This window comes from Falco biarmicus, chromosome 7 (genome assembly GCF_023638135.1).
Source record: "Falco biarmicus isolate bFalBia1 chromosome 7, bFalBia1.pri, whole genome shotgun sequence".
NCBI lineage: Eukaryota > Metazoa > Chordata > Aves > Falconiformes > Falconidae > Falco > Falco biarmicus.
In genome coordinates, this window is record NC_079294.1 from 73,120,596 (window position 1) to 73,136,174 (window position 15,579).

General features: G+C 52.7%; 1 protein-coding gene across 1 annotated transcript in view; it reads left to right on the top strand.

Moving 5' to 3' along the window:
• The window catches only part of ZNF609 (zinc finger protein 609), a 57,411-nt gene that overhangs the window by 27,820 nt on the left and 14,012 nt on the right, over positions 1–15,579 (top strand). The window contains exon 2 of the mRNA XM_056344848.1: positions 12,357–12,582. Within this exon, the coding sequence (XP_056200823.1) occupies positions 12,357–12,582 (226 nt within the window). The remainder of the gene's footprint in view (positions 1–12,356; positions 12,583–15,579) is intronic.

Consider the following 15,579-nt stretch of genomic DNA (forward strand, 5'->3'; position numbering starts at 1 on the left):
AAAAAATCCTTGGGAATCGGCTTGAAAAACTTTCTATGGAAATCACTGTGTCCTGCAGGCACCGATGCCTGTGTGTTCCCAGTGGGAGCTGATGGGCACGCGTGCAAGCCATTGCTGGAGGGACTGGGGAGAGCACAGCGTGTATCAGCAGGATGGGAGTATTGGCTTGTGCTGCCTTAAAAATAGCATGTTTTAAAAAAAATTACCGGAAGGCTGGGATTTGGGGAGTGGGGGGAGATGCAGTTGTGGGACCCAGCACAAAAAGTGAAGATGTTTGTCATCCCCCATCGTAGTCTGAGGTTTCCATCTTGTGTGCCAGGGAGCATGTCCTCGACAAGCGACTCAGAGCTGCTTCTCCAGATGCGAGTCCCCAAAGGGCAGCACTGTGCTGGTCCCTGCTCTGTGGCCACCTGGTGCAGGGCACTCGTGGTGACACGCACCTCCTGCTCACCCACATCCTCATGTGTCATGTGACTGGGCCTATTTCTTGCTCACTCCCCTCCTGTAATCTCCCTGTCAGGCTGTTGGACAGAGCTGGCTTTGTGTCTGGAAGCCACCAGGATCTCTCCTGGCAACTTGAGCAAAACCTACAAAGAAGAGGAGATGAGAGCCAAGCGGGCAGCTTCCTAAATGTGCAGCCTGCAGGGGCTGGGACGTGAAAATCATACCGAAATAGGTCTTTAATATTAAATAGATGGAAGGGAGATGGCTCCTCTTGCCTGAGGGATAAATAGATCTGAAACTCCTCCTAGACCTTTCTGCTTATCACATCTGAAATACGTGCGTCTCGCCCTGGAATTGAGTCTCTCCAGGAGCCATGAATACCGGGCTACAATGTGTGTGTAAAATGCTCCTGCTTTTGTGGCATATGTGCACTGGGCTGGCAAGTCTCCGAATGCAGTGCCCAGGGAATGGATTTGCTTCTCTACTCCCGGATCCACAGCTGCGTGCACCCAGCGGTCTGGACAGGGGAGTGGGATGTGATGCTTCTCAGCATGCCACCAAGGCAAGCGTTGAAGCTGGCTGCAGCCCACTGGTGCCCTCAAAGCCATGCTCCCCCAGTGCTAAAGCTCCTCCAGGAGCTGTGCGGGTTGCTCAGGAGGTGCACCCTGCTTTGCAGGGACCTTGTGTTGTCTCCTTCCTTCCCACCCCTTCCCCAAGCAAATTTTACAGGTTTGAGTGCTGAGCACACAGCTTGGCTTCTCACACCTTGGAGACGAGGGTCTGCAAGACCTTCAGGACCAAATGTTGTTTGTAGCTGCAGGGTTTCTTGTGCAGAACTGCCTTAGAAAGTACTCCAGCTCGCTGGCTGCCATTTGTAGGTAGACCAGTGTGTTTGAGAGGACTTTTTCTTACCTGCTTGCCCACAGAGCTCCTGGTCCAGCTATAGAGGTGGAATTCTGTACTGAAGCTGCTCTCTCATCAGAGTGTTGCTCATTATCACGGCTGCAGTATGGAAGAACCTCAAGAGACGATAACCCTGCCAAAATCTGGCCAGGCTGAGATTTGCTGGTGCCTTGTCTGAACTCGGGCAAGTCTGAAACTGCTGAATGCTGGCCCTCTGTGAAAGGATGAGGACCATTGCTGTGTCTTGGGAGCTCCATGAGTGATGACGTTGGCGATTCGGACCTGCCACGGGGGGCAGATCTGGGGTGTCAGCAGCACTGGGGTGCTGAGGGAGTGCCATGGGGAGCGATGTGGCTGCTTTGTGGTTCTGGTGGAGAGATATGGGGAAGGGGGAAGGAGGAGACCAGTGGAAGGATAAAGGATTTTCCCACTTGAAAAATACAGGTGAGCTTAGGAACAATTTCACTGCCAGGATGCTGGGGCGAATGTCTCTCTTGAATGTTCCTGTCCTTGACTGATTCCATTCCTCCTTGCTGTTAGCCTCCGCATCATTTTATGTAGTTCCTCTCTCTCCTTTGGATGTTTTCATCCCCCACGTGTTTGTAGGTTACAGCTGTGTACCCACATAGCTGTCACAGAACCAAGTTATCCATATTTAGCTCTTAATCCCCTCTTCTAAACCAATCCCTTTAGCCTTGTTATTTTTGTTCCTCTTCTCTGAACTTCTTCCAGTTTATCTGTGTCCTTTTCAGTTATGAGGTGTCCAGAGCTGAGTGCAATCACTGCTCTCCTGAAAAGAGCTGTCAGGACAATATTAAATTCCCTGTTCTCTGGTACTGCCCCCCAGCTGAACTGGGGTTGAGGGAGGCAAGGATGGTTTGGTGTAGTTTGGTTTTGTACTTGGCTGAGTGAGGTACTGTTTGCTGCTCCTGGCTCTGCCTCTGGGTCTTTTCTGCAAGCTGGTCTCACCTCATTGGTACTGGTTTTCCCGGTGACTATGGAAAATAGGGCAAGCATAGCCAAGCCAGCTTGGTGATGCTGCTTTGCCCCTCTGTGCTGTCTCAGTGTTTAGAGGAACCCCTAGGCCACGTTGCATGGACAAAGACCAAGAGGGTAGATGGAGGGTGAACATAACAAATTTTTTAAAGTGAGGGCGGCGAGGCGCTGGCACAGGCTGCCCGGAGAGGCTGTGGGTGCCCCATCCCTGGCAGTGCCCAAGGCCAGGCTGGACGGGGCTGGGGGCAGCCTCGGCAGGGGGAGGGTGTCCCTCCTGCCCGTGGTGGGGGGAGGTTGGACTAGATGATCTTTGAAGGTCCCTTCCAAACCAAACAATTCAATGATGCTAAGTTAGCATCTTGGAGATGATCTCTTTCTACATCTCTGGCAGGACCACCTTGGGGTAATGCTCGACTGATTTATGTATGTCTATAACTCTGTATTCCTTCCACCTTTCTTGCACATGACTCCAAGTGGGACTGACACTTGCTTTTGGACTCATTTGCAGCCCTTGGATGCTGGAAGATGCAATGCAATGCTGTAGTTCTGGCTGTTGTGGAAGGTACATCTGTCCCCATGCCACATTTACAGTTTGGTTGATGAAAACAACTGCAAGTCAAGCCCATCTTTCACCCCACACCCCATCTGTTCTTTCTAGGCTCTTCTCTGAAAACACAAAGGCCTTTTTTTACATCATCTTTTGTGCGTTATCAGATGTAAAAGTTGGTTTCTTAGCAGTGTAATGAAACTGCATCCGTGCATCGTGGGTTCTTTGGCTCGGCAGCAGTGGCAGGGTGGTTGTGGTGTCTTGTGGGCTGGGCTTTGCCCCTTCTCACCTGGGAACAGGCACTAGCAGAGCAGTTGCTCTGGATACTGGGATGGATGGGGAGAAAGGTGGTCCCCGGACTGTGCACCCAGCAAGCAGAGAAGTCCATCCTAGATGAGCCTGGTTCATTTTTGCTGCAAGTCTTGGATCCATCTCCTCCCTTCTGCGTTTACTGGAGTCCAATTTTATACTGAAATCCTGAGCTGTCTCCCCTCTGCTTGGCTTATATATACTGCAGCTTTCCAGAGAGAAGAACTTTGTGCAAGACACTGTGCTTGAATGGGCATCATAAATTAATTAAATTATTTAATTATTAATGGTCTGAGTTGGCATGTAGGTGTGTGTCCTTGTGTGGCTGTACTCTGGTGCAAATTTCTAGGGGGCCAGCAGACACAGCGCCTGGATGTTGGAGGTTTGGACTTGCAAGGCTGAGGTGGAGAAAAATTGGGTGGAAAAAAAATGAAAAGGTTGAACCAGGCAGGTGAAACTGTGCCATTTCCCAACCGACAGCTGGGCTACTGTGACCACTCCCCGCGCTCAGCCCTGACCTACCAAGCGTCTCCCTTGGCTTGTGGTCCTTGGTTGCTAATCCTGGTCAAGCTTTATGGGTAACTTTTGGGTTCTCATCATCTCCAGAGAGCCCATTTTCAGTCTCTTTTATGGTGCGCAGCAAACTGGGAGTGCTGTGTTTTTCTGAACTCTTTGAAGGTGGTAGAGGAGTCAGGTATCCTCCAAGAAGGACCTGGCCTGGAATGTTTGCATGGGGGACCTCTAGCTGGGAGCCTGCTGTCCAGGGCTCATGCTGGTGTGTACCTGGCGTGGGCATGGCAATAGCAATGCTTGCAGTAGGAGCTTCAGTTTAAGCATACTGTCCTTCTCCTTAAACACAGAGATTGACTGCTTTCTTTGTAGCCTCCTTGGAGGTACAGAATTGCCCACGCTTATGGCAAGGCAGACCTGCTGACATGTCTAAATCGAGGTGCCAAGCTCTGTCATATGTGAGTTGTCCGTGGAGCTGCTTGGGTGGTAGGTCGTTCCTGGATGAACCTGGTGGCCTGGTGCTCAGGATCCCAGCCAGAGTGCTCTGTAGCGCAGGACAGACCCCGTAGATCTTGTTACCCACCGGGGAGATGGCAGGGTTAAAGCAGTTTGCCACAGCAGTACTGCTTGTTCATGTGATTTCCCTTGCCTGCTTTGTGCGTTTGGGTTTTAGTGCTGTCTCTAGCTCGGCTGTTTGCAACCTCTGCATCCTCTGGCCGGGGCTGGTGTAGCCGTGGTTATCAGCGGGCTTTTAACAGCGGCTGGAGCTGCATCACACTGCGGCAAGTGGTTTGTGAAAGGCCGCCTGAAATTATGTCCTTCTGGGAGATTCATGCACCAAGGCACTTGTGAAACCTTTTATGTTGCTCCTTTGCCTGCTCTAATGTGCTGGTCAAAGAGTGCTAGTGTTAACGGTGGCCATTTGAGCACTGCTCAGATTTGGGCATGAATCTCATGTGGTCCAAAGCAGAAAATGTGCCTGCCTCGCTGTCATCGTGGCTTTGGTCCTTTTGCTTCTGGTCTTCCTATGTGAACATCTTTTAGTGGGGACAGACCAGAAAATGAATGTGGGGGTGGTTGGTTGGGAGCTGCTGGGGAATGGCAGCTGGTGGAGCCTGGTTTAGATGGTCATTGTGAGCTGGGGCAGAGTTTCAGGGACTTGTAGAGCTGTCATCTGCAAGAAGGTTGGGCACAGGGCTGGGACCTTGCTGAGGAGCCAGTTCTGGGGAACAGATGATGGCTTCCAGCTCAGAAAGCAGAAAGGTGACAACATGCACGTCTCTGAAGGGAGGCACTGAGGAACTGGGCTGCATCAGTGGTTGCAAAGGTCCCCAGGAAATGGGCCTGCTCTGTCTCCCATGGTGGGGAAGGATCCTTTTTCTGCTTGGGTAGAAGTACCTGGTTTTGTTGGGTTTGGGGGAAAGAAAATAAATAAAGGCAAGACTTTGCCCCATGGTGGTTCTTCCACTTAGTATCCAGGCCTGAAGGACACATGGCTGGCGTCAGTGGTGGAGGGGATGCTGGAGGCAGAGCAGCTATGTAGGAAGCTAAGCATATGTCAGTGATATTGGCTATCTTGACAGGAAGGTGGGTATGGGGTGGAGGACCTTATTGGGAGACCTGGATTCCCAGTGGGAAATGGCTTGCCATCATCAGAGGACAGCACTGCTGCAGGTGAGGATGACTCTGGGGACCAGGAGCAGCCTCTGCATGGTAGCAGTGGTGCTGAGGAAGGGGCCAAAGGCTGAGCTGGTCAACACAAAGGATGCTTGCTGTGGTCAGGCTCCATGTTTCCAACCATCTTTGCCCTTCCTTGACCCAGACACATCTCTAGTGCTTTTCTGCATGGGATCTTTCCCCTTCTTAGCACTGGCCAAGCTGCTTCACATTTTAATTTGGTAAAGGAGATGAGCCTGCTGCAGCTGCTCCTTGGGATATTGCCTGTTTTTGGTAGGTGAACCCAGACCCCAACAACACATCCTCAGTCAACTGGTGTGACCAATGCCAGGAGGTTCCAGCTCGGATTTCTTCTTTCCCGTGTTTCTTGCTTATGTCAACTGTCCTCGTTCATCGCTGCTGTCACTATATCTCTCCTACTGGAAACACCTTCCCCCACCCCGAGCAGATCTTACAGTCTTGAAAGTGGTTGGAGCAGGTGACTTGGTGCCAGCATGTCTGTCTTGGGTACTATTCCTGGCTTTACTGAAGACATGGTAATATGCAAGACTGTGCCTCTGTGGCGTCTGCCTCCTCTTGATCTCAAAATGCTGCAAGCACTGAGATAAGACTGGTTGTGTTCAAGCAGGGATTTTATTCCCCTCTCCGCCAGAGAGAGAAAGCGGCTTGTCGGAGGTCGTGCTGGGTAATATTTGCATTTCTCCAGCAGTGTGGCTAGGGTTGATAGACATATGACTGTCTGCATCACCTGGGTGTTTGGATCAGTCCCTCGTCACTGGTGTGGTGGGAGGTTGTACCTCCGGTATTACCAGATGGGCTGTTGCATCCTGATGTACCCATTAACTGTGAGCGGGTCTGTTTTCAGCAGTGCTGGCAGTGGGGCTGTGAGCTTAATTGCCAAAGTCCTCCTCTAGGCTTTGGTTCTTGTGGCCAGCTGATGTGTGACCAGGGCAGACTTCCTCAGCCAGGTCCTCACCAAAATGTCCAGATAAAGATGAGTCTGAGTTTAAAATGTGCCCACTGACCCCAGCCGGCATGCTGTGTTGTGCCGACTGTTTGGCCACCATCTCCTTCTGCCGTTCTGCAGGGACTTGTTGGCCAGGGAAGGGGTTTGCATGGATGGAGGCAAAGCCCCTCCACACAGGAGACAGCTGGACCTCTGAGCTGGGACGTGGGTGCTTGACAGGGCCAGGAGAGGACACTCAGGCAGCCTTTTGTAGGCAGAGCCTTCCTGTCACACTGTGCTGTCAACAGCCTTGTGGCTGGGAGATGCTGTGAATCTCAAGCAGGTGTCTGGGGGGACGAGAGCAGATGGTGAGGAGCACCAGGGAAAAGCTGCCAAGGAGCATGGCGGGGGGGGGGGGGGGGGGGGGGGCGGGGCGGGAATTGGCCTCTCCTGGTTTGGTTTCAGGGGTTACTGTGAGAGTCCTGGGTGGCAGAGCCAGTCCAGACTGTCTGGCTGTGCACTCACGGTCTCCCTCCCAGCTTCCCGTGCAGCCTGGGGCTGGCTTTACTTGCCAGTTCCCAAGGACATCATCCAAGGAGGGAAGCTGGGACTGCTGCTCCTTAAAAGTCCTTAGTTCCCATGCAGATTGTCTGGCTCTTCTGGTGGTGGCATTGTCCACGAGGTCCCATGCTTGCTTGTTGTCTCTGCAGAGTGAATTTGGGAGTGTGATGCTGAGCCTGCTCCTCTCTGCAGCGTGTGGAAGCATTAATCCTTCCTCGTTTCGGCATTTACTGCTTGCTGGAGGGGGCTGTCAGAAATGATGATCCTCCTGTTTTCTTGGTCCAGCTGCCCTGATGTCCTGTGGGCTTGGATTTGCTGACTAGGAAACCTGACGTCCTCCCTGAGTGTGTTCCTGCAGTCTGTAGAAATAAGTGGCTTCGTTTATTTAAGCTGGTGTTTTTTCAGGGAAGGGTTACTTTCTTCTAAAACAGATTTCTTTTTTTACATCTTTGTCAGCAACTTCAGCCTCTCGCTAGCAAGAGGGAAGGGCAGTGCACAACGGTGTCAGGATCAGTGCCCCAGACCACAATCCCGGCTCCGTCTTTGGACCTGACACTTGTGCCACCCTTGTTTCCCTGCACACGGGGTTTTGTTGGAAACTTTTGTTGGCTACTTTCTTGCTGGGGTCCAGCCAAATCCAGCAATCCAGCCAGCAAACAGCTAATGAACCCTTATTGCCACCTGTGCTGTTTGAGGAAGGGGTCTTCTGGAGCCTCCTCAATGCTGCCGGGGGTTGCGCGCCTCCAGTGTGTTGGGATGTTGTCACCGGAAGATGTGACCAGGAGCTTCGGGTGGGTTGAGCAATGCTTGCCAGACAATTCAACTTTGAATTGTAAGTGTGGTGGGCACTGGTGCCAACAAATGGATTTGTCTTCAGACTCCGCATACCCAGCTTTGGGGGTCAGATTGGAGAAGACTTTGGTTCCTCTTTGAAATCCTCTCCGAGGTCACCAGTGGTGTGGGAGAGGCACCTCAGGTGCTGTGGTTTTGAGGTTTGGAGGTGCCCACCAAAGATGCTCTTCAACTGGATGGATCTGCTCCCTGGTTGTATCTCTTCAAGGAGTTGGAAGCTCATTTTCCCAGGCCCTCCTCTGAAAAAGCAAAGCTGCTGGGGATGTGGTGACTGAGCAGGACAAGAGTGACACTTTGAAAGCTCCCAAACATTGGGCTGAGGCATGCAGTGATGTGGGAAGTGTTGGCTGCTAGCCTTCAGCAGTGCTCCTGTGATGGAGCAGTTTTAGTCCATATTTTGTCTCCTGACACACAGCAGCTAAGGGTTTGTGACCAGTAATGAGGCTTCCCCTTGCCTTTTGTTGTCTGTCTGTGTTTGCAGCAGTTGAAGGACCCTTCTAGATGGGAAAAATGGGCCACCGTGCTGCATAACTTGCTAATGTGGGATACACTGGAAGCCTAGCACCATCTCAGATGCATCAGTGGTCTCATGCTGACTACTGCAAGGTCCTTGCTGACAAACAGAGTGCAGCTCTGTTGGTGCTGTACCACCATGTGGTTGTTCGCACTATCCCTGTCCTGGATGCACCACAAATATCTGATGGTTGCTTTTCTCTGGGTTTTTGGCATCCCTGTTGGCTTTCATGCTAAAAAATGCACTTTTCTTGCCTGGTTGACTTTGATTGTTAGGAGCAAACCAAAATACTCAAATGGGTGGGTGTTCTGGGTGGTTTAGGGGTTGGCATCAAAATTACTATGGTGTTTTTATTTCTGTTGTGCCCTCCCCTTTCTCCTGGTAGCTAATTGCTGCTGTGAAGTCACCTTAGTGGTGACTGATGTTAACGAAACCACACTGGCACATCTCTAAGATGGCAGGAGCTGCTTTGTGTACATGTCCCCATGCCAGCACCCACTGCTGTGCTTCCCTTCATGTGGGAGCCCATCCTGCCTTTGAGTTGAGGGCTGTGATGGGGGGTAGGTTTTAATTACCCACCCAGAGCCCTTTCCTCAGCACCAGCATCGTGTGGCGCCAGCCGCGTCACCCTGGACTCTCGGTGGATTTGCTTTTTTCCCTATCAAGCAGTGCTTGTGCTGGCCGCCGCCTGGGCTTGGCTCCGTTCCACTTCTGTCCTTGGCGGTGGTGAAAGCACGTTCCTCGTGATGGGAAAGCCTCCGAGAAACACAAAGGGCTTTCATCAGGGGAGGCAGCGGCAGGCAGACGTGGACGGCCAGCGCCGGTACAGGGAAGCTTCACCCCACGTAACTCCTGCAGAGGGGCAGCTGGAGACATAACAGCTCCCTCCAGCAGTGAGCACGTAGCGGCTGCATTTGCATTCGCCAGCATTTAATTTTCGAGCCTGCCCAGCTAGGAAAGAGAAATAAGTTTTCCTTCTGCAAAGGGGATTTGGGGCCCAGAAGCATTAAGTGGTTTGCTCAGGGGGTGGCATGCGTTGGAGCTGGAAGCCAGGAGGATGCAGGGCTTGCTTTGGGGAGCTGAAGATCTCTGCTGGCTCAGCTGTGCTAGCTGGAGGAGACGCGAAAGCCACTGCTCGAGGGTGTGAGTGCTGCCCGCTGGCCCTGGTGCCAGCAGCTCCCTCGGCTTCTAGCCCAGCAGAGGGAGCTGGGTGAGGGTGGCTAGCAGAGCTGCCCCACGGTAGCCAGGGCTGCCTCAGCTCCCCCCAGCCATCCTCCAGCCACCAGCGGGTGAATCTCCTGACCTTGCTCAGTAAAGCAGGAGGATGAAAAGATGTGGCACCGGGAGATAAGACGCTTGGGGGGATGGGGTGTGTGTGTGTGAATTCAGGGATTGATCCATTTGTCTCTCCCTCTGGTGTGGCTTTCAGCTTTTTTCAGATGTGTTCCAGCGAGGCGGCTCTGTTCCTGCCCTTGCCCCTGGGGAGCCACCCTGGGCTTTTTTATTTTGCTCTTGAGCTTTGGGCATGGGAGCAGGAGAGCTGCTTGTCTCCCTGCGATTGCTAAATGAGGCTCTGTTTGTTCCAGTGCAGGGTGAAATATGAAATCTCATCAAGCCACCTCGCTTATTAGAGAGATCTCAGCGAGCTGCTTATTATGCACCATGGCATAATGCAGATTACGAATGTGACCGGGCGATAATTAGCAGAGCTGGAACTGTAATTAAACACTCCTGTGTTGCTCTGTGGTTTCTGTCGCAAAGTGGAAGGAAGCTGAATGGTTTCAAAACCCACAGGTCCTCGGTGGGCACACACAGCTGCTGCTCCTGGGGTGATGGGGGCAAGTGTTCCCCATCACTGCCTGGGCTCTTGCTGCTGCTCACCAAAGTTGGGCAGCCCTGCCTGGTTCCTCTCTGGCTGTTTCATTGCTGGAGACTTGCTTTTGGTTTGCAAAACATGGCATTGAGGAGCAGTTTGTTTCCTTGAGCCCCTGCAAAAGACCCTCACGCTTCCTTTGAGCATCTTTCTTGCTCTGGATCTGCAAGGATGTGCAGGATGAGGAGGCTGGGGGTGAGATTTGTCCATGGGACTGCAGCCCTCCTCTCTGGCAGGCTCATGGGGCTTTTTTTGTGTCAAAACCACTGAAATCTCAAATCCCATGGGATCAGATGGGGCAGCCTCAGAGGCAGGTGGTGATGAGGAGCTGGGGATGGGCTCCTGGGGGAAAACTGGTCCTGCCGGTGGGACGTTGGAGGCAGTGCATGGAAAAAAGAGCTGTGGAGCATGAGCTGTGCTGCCAGCAGAGAGGCCTTGTAGTCCAGCTACTGCTGCTTGAGACCTCCAGGCCATCTTTAATGTTCAGGGGGGTGGATGTGTGCTGGCAAGCTATCTAGAGAGAAGACAGATGCAGGAGGACAAGGAGAGGACTGCAGGCACACAGGCAGTAGGTGCTTTGTGTTCTGCTGGAAAAGCAAATCCACTTGCCCTGGCAGAGCCAGAAAATCTGAGTTCTCTGCAGGGGTCACATTCATGTCCTCTGCCTGCAGCCACCCCGATGGGAGCAGGCAGAAGCCAAAGGGTGGATGTGATGTCCTCCTCTCTGCTCTTCTGTGTAGAGATTTGCCTCTCGCACCTTCTCTGCTTGTGGACAGTGTTTGTGTCGTTGAGGATGTGGAGAGGCTTTGTGGGGTCACGAGCTGATGAGGCACTGGGATGCTGCAGCCACTGGCACTGTATTGTGAGGTGAGGTCGGACATGCAAGCTTCTGCTGGAGTTATTTATCTTGCTTAAAGGATAGAGGTGCATGAGCAAGAGAGGGAGCAGGTAATCTTAGCAGCTGGTCAGGACCAGGATGCCAGCTCAAGTCTTGCCTGTTTGGTGGCTGTCAGCAGCATTGGCCAAAGAGATCCGGCAATGAGATTGGAAGTGGTCATGAGCTGGTGTCTGTGTCCACTCTTGGTGACCAGCAAGGTTAGCCTCTCCAGGGTTATAATCTATCCTCAGCAGAGACGTAGGAGGACATCTCGCAGTATAGTGCTGGATCTTCCCCTGCTTGAAACAGAAACCCAGGTCATCACTCACTGATGATGTGATTAGTTTCCTCAGTCTGCTTCTCTTTTGAGGTTTGCTCAGTATCTTATCAAGATCATAAACTGTAAAGAAGAGGAGGTCTGAGCAGAGGATGAGCAGCTAGCCCCCAAACTGCTGCAAATCCCTGTGAGCCGAGGCGAGGGAATGACTGACTGTGGCTGCTTTGGCTGATGAACCCTAAAGGACAGGGAGATCTCCACCCTTCCCTTCCCTTGGCCAGCAGCAGAGGCAGCCTGCCAGCCATCCTTCTCCTAACACTGGTAATCGGCTAGCGTGGCAGAGTGGCCGAGGACCTTGGCTTGTCCGCAGCAGGGTGACTTGGCTGTGTTTTCACTTGGCATGGTGGCTTGTTGGCTTTTGCAAGCCCACCACCAAACGATGGCTGGTGCAGTTGACTCAGCTGTCAGCCAGATCAGGCTCTGAAGTGGATACTTGCATAGACATGAGGGATGTGATCTGTATGCCTGTGTCTCCAGGTGGTCACAGGGTAGATTTGGGAGGAGGAGGAGGATGCTGGTTTTCATGGGTGCTGGAGGGAGACCGCTACTCGTTTGTCCTGTCCTGCCAGTTGAGCAGAAGCCTGTAATTTTTTTTTCTTCTAATGAGCCATCAGGTCCAAAGTTATTGACTGTGTTAACATCTAAGTAATAGCCAAAAGGCATCCTCACCAAGGATGATTACATGGGCAGAAGCTGTCAGGGAAGGAACTTGGCACACGCTCTTTCAAGCAGCACAGATATCTCCTGCGGAGGCACTTGCGGGTGTGATCTCTATGACTGCAAAGTACCTGCTCTTCAGGATTACGTGGGTATGGGCATGCCAGGGTGGGAGAGACCTGTGAGATCCTTGTGCTCTGGTGGGGTGTGGGACTTGAACTGCCTGCTGGCACAAGCACTGAGAAGGTGGCAGCCCTGGGCTTGAGGTTCTCCAAGACTGTAGATGCCTGTTGATACTTGTTCTCCTTCCCTGTATTCCTGACCATAGCTGCTGTGTTTCTGCTTCCCCACAGATGGAGTCTCCGGTCTCTACACCTGCGGTGTTGCCCTTGCACCTCCTTGTCCCAGTCGTCAACAACGACATCTCGTCGCCTTGTGAGCAGATCATGGTACGTACACGCTCAGTGGGAGTGAACACCTGCGATGTGGCCCTGGCCACTGAGCCCGAGTGCCTGGGCCCCTGCGAGCCTGGGACCAGCGTGAACCTGGAGGGCATCGTCTGGCAAGAGACAGAGGATGGTAAGTGACACCGGAGAGCTTTTAGCTCTCACACAATGTAATTTTGGAGTTATGGCAATCCTTTACTTCCCATGTCCCTGCTGTGTTGCTTGTTGGCATGTCCTAGGCTTTCCCCCCCCTATCTGGGTGGTCAGGACAGAAGAGCTGTGTGGGAGCAGCCCTTACTTCATCAAGCAAAGCGAGTAATGGGCCAAAACTTGCATCAGCCCAACACGTTGTGTTATCCCCCTGCCCAGACAGTGGGCGAATATCTAAGCTGACATTTTTCTGCCTTCCTACAAGAGCCGACTTGTTCTGGAGGTGCCAGAGGAAAGGCCATGTCAGCCTGCATAGGAGCTTGACGGAGTTGAGTTCGTTTCTGCTTGGCAACCCACAGGTCTGTCACAAAAATGCTCAAACCCTGAGAGGTGGCAGAAATCTCCTGCTGGATTAAAAAACCCCAGTGGAGCTTTCAAAATCGACTCGGCAGGGGATCAGGCTCTTGTCTCTCTTGCCAAGCCAATCGAATCTTTTTTCAGCTGGAGCTCATCTCATCTGTGCACAGCTTGGTTTGCTTTCCCAGGTCCTTTGATGGGTTTTTGTTGCTGTTGGGGTTCTGCCAAGTAACACAGGGATGAATAGGTGGCTCGGTGGACCACGGCGAGTGCTGGAACGTGGCCTTCCCTCCAGCCTTGTTGGGATGCTGGAGTTTTCTGCTTTGGGAGGCTCAGGATGAACTCCTCATGTTTGTGTCTGGCTTCAGCTGGGATCTGGAAGCAGAAACAGAGCCCTGAAGCACAAAGGGGAGAACGAGCAGTGGTGGTGGAGGCCAGCTGGTGGTTCATCTCGGCCAGGTACCCAAGAGCTCCTCTTGGACATCTGCTCCTGCTCTTCCATTGCTGTTGTGTGCAGAGAATGAAGCTGTTGGCCTTTATTCCCTGGCTGCTTCTCAAAGTGACTGTCTTTATTATCTCTGATGGAGGATGAACTGAAACCTGCATTCCCATGAGCTGCTACCAGGGGGAATTCCCTTCTTGTCCCATGCTTTGCGAACGTGGTGGTGGGCCCAGTGTGCCTTTCCTCTCTCCCTACTGGGAAACTGGTTTTGAAACTGTGGTTGATGCAGGACCAAGTACTGCAGTGGCCCCCAGTGTGGAGGGTGGTGAGCACTGAAATTGTTCCCATTGGGAAAAGTGTCATGACTTGAGCTATTTGGGAAGAGAGGAGTGCATGGACCATGCCGGAGGAGACTGAGATGTGCTAGCTTGGAATGGGGACCTCCAAACTCCTCTACCCTTTCTGCTTCACCATTTGTTCCATATGGAAAAAATCCATCAGGATTGAGGCAGCTGTAAGTGCATTTTTTTTGCTGCTGTAAGGCAGAAGGATGCCACACGTTATAAAATTTGGCCCAAGAATCATTTTCTTCAAGCTAGGCTTGCTGGTGGGGATAGGGAACACAAAGCAGGAGCGTTCAGGAGCCCTGCTCTGTGCACCCCAGGACTGGGGGATCTGCTGGGGGGATCTCCCCAGAGGAAACCCGTGGAAGGTGTTCTGCTGAGCTACCAGAGCACTGGTGCTGCTTGTTCAGTGTCTGCAGGGAGCGTTATTGCTCTACAAGATGCAGTACCTTCAGCTGGGGAAACAGAGGCAGCTGGGGACACAGAGGTATGGCTGGGCTGAGTGTTGGGACATGCAGCAGTGCAGAGGAACATCAGCACCACCACCCCCCTTTTGGGGCTGCATGCTAAACCCCCCACCAGTGTGCCATTTCCCTCAGCCCAGTAGCGTTGGAGCTGCAGTGTTCACTGGAAAATCCCAGGACTACTGGAGACCCCCCCAGGTAGCAGCAGAGCTGATGAGAGCTTCGTCCTTGTAGAGGTTTGGGGTTTTTGGGTGGAAATCAGGAGAAGAGGCTGATGGTGGGCAGAGGAGCCCATGTGGCAGTTGTGGGGTGGGATAAACATAGTATCCCTGAGGCAGAGAGCACACAAACATCCTCCCTGCCATGCTCCCCCCGCCCCCAATTCCTGGTTGAGAGGCAGTGACATGGAAGTGGTTTCTGGTTTCCCCTCCCTTTTCTCCTGCTCCTTACCCCACCATGAAGCTGTGCAGACCGTCTGCCTGTCCTTCTGCATTACCTCTAGCTTCCACAGCCATCGTTTCGGAGCGTGCCTTGGAGGCACCCTGCGATTTCCCACAGCCTGGCTATTTTTAGTCTGTGGTAATTCAATGAACTTGCACAAAGATCCCTCTCCACTGGCTGCTGCTTGGTTGCCACCATCAGGCGTGATGACTTTTATGGCCAGCCCCGTAGAAGACGAGCCCTGCTGTTGCCTTTGGTTGCTTCAGGTCTACTGCACATGCTGGTTCCTGTCGTAGTGGCATCTCTTTCTCAAGTGAAAAGTCAGGGTGAAACTGTCCCTATTTCCTGCCTGGCATCTCTGTCCTGCCTTCCCGTGGGGGTCAAGGGTGATGCTGGACCTGCTGTCCAAAGCTGGAGCTTGTGAAATGCATAGAGATGCAGTGAATGTCTACCCTTTCCCAAAGCATCCAAGGGAAAAAGCTACAGCAAGGGCATGTCTGCAAAGCCCAACAAGGTGCTTTCTGCATGTGTGAGCATGCCTATGGGCCTGGAGGCTGTCCCCAAGATCTCCAGGGGCATCTCAGCACCCTCAGCCAGAGGGATCCGTCTCTCCCCCTGCTCCGTGTGTTGCTGCAGCCTCGCTGGACTGCTCAGAAAGACCCCAGGGCAGCAGGAGCAGCTCTTGGCTTGTATTAAGCCTCCTCTCCAGTGGTGGAGAGGACCTTGTTGGCTCAACAGCAGCTGCTTTCTCCCCAGGGGTGATATTCTTGAATCCCCTGAGTGATTGGCGTAGGGAGATGCAGGTTCACGGTTGTTCCCACTTAAGTCCTGGTTCCCCAGGTGGGATGCTGTGGCACTTCTGGGACTCGGCAAACCCCCCACTACCAGGCAGCGTTGCAAGTGGTTCCCACTGAGCCTCTCAGGAGAATGGG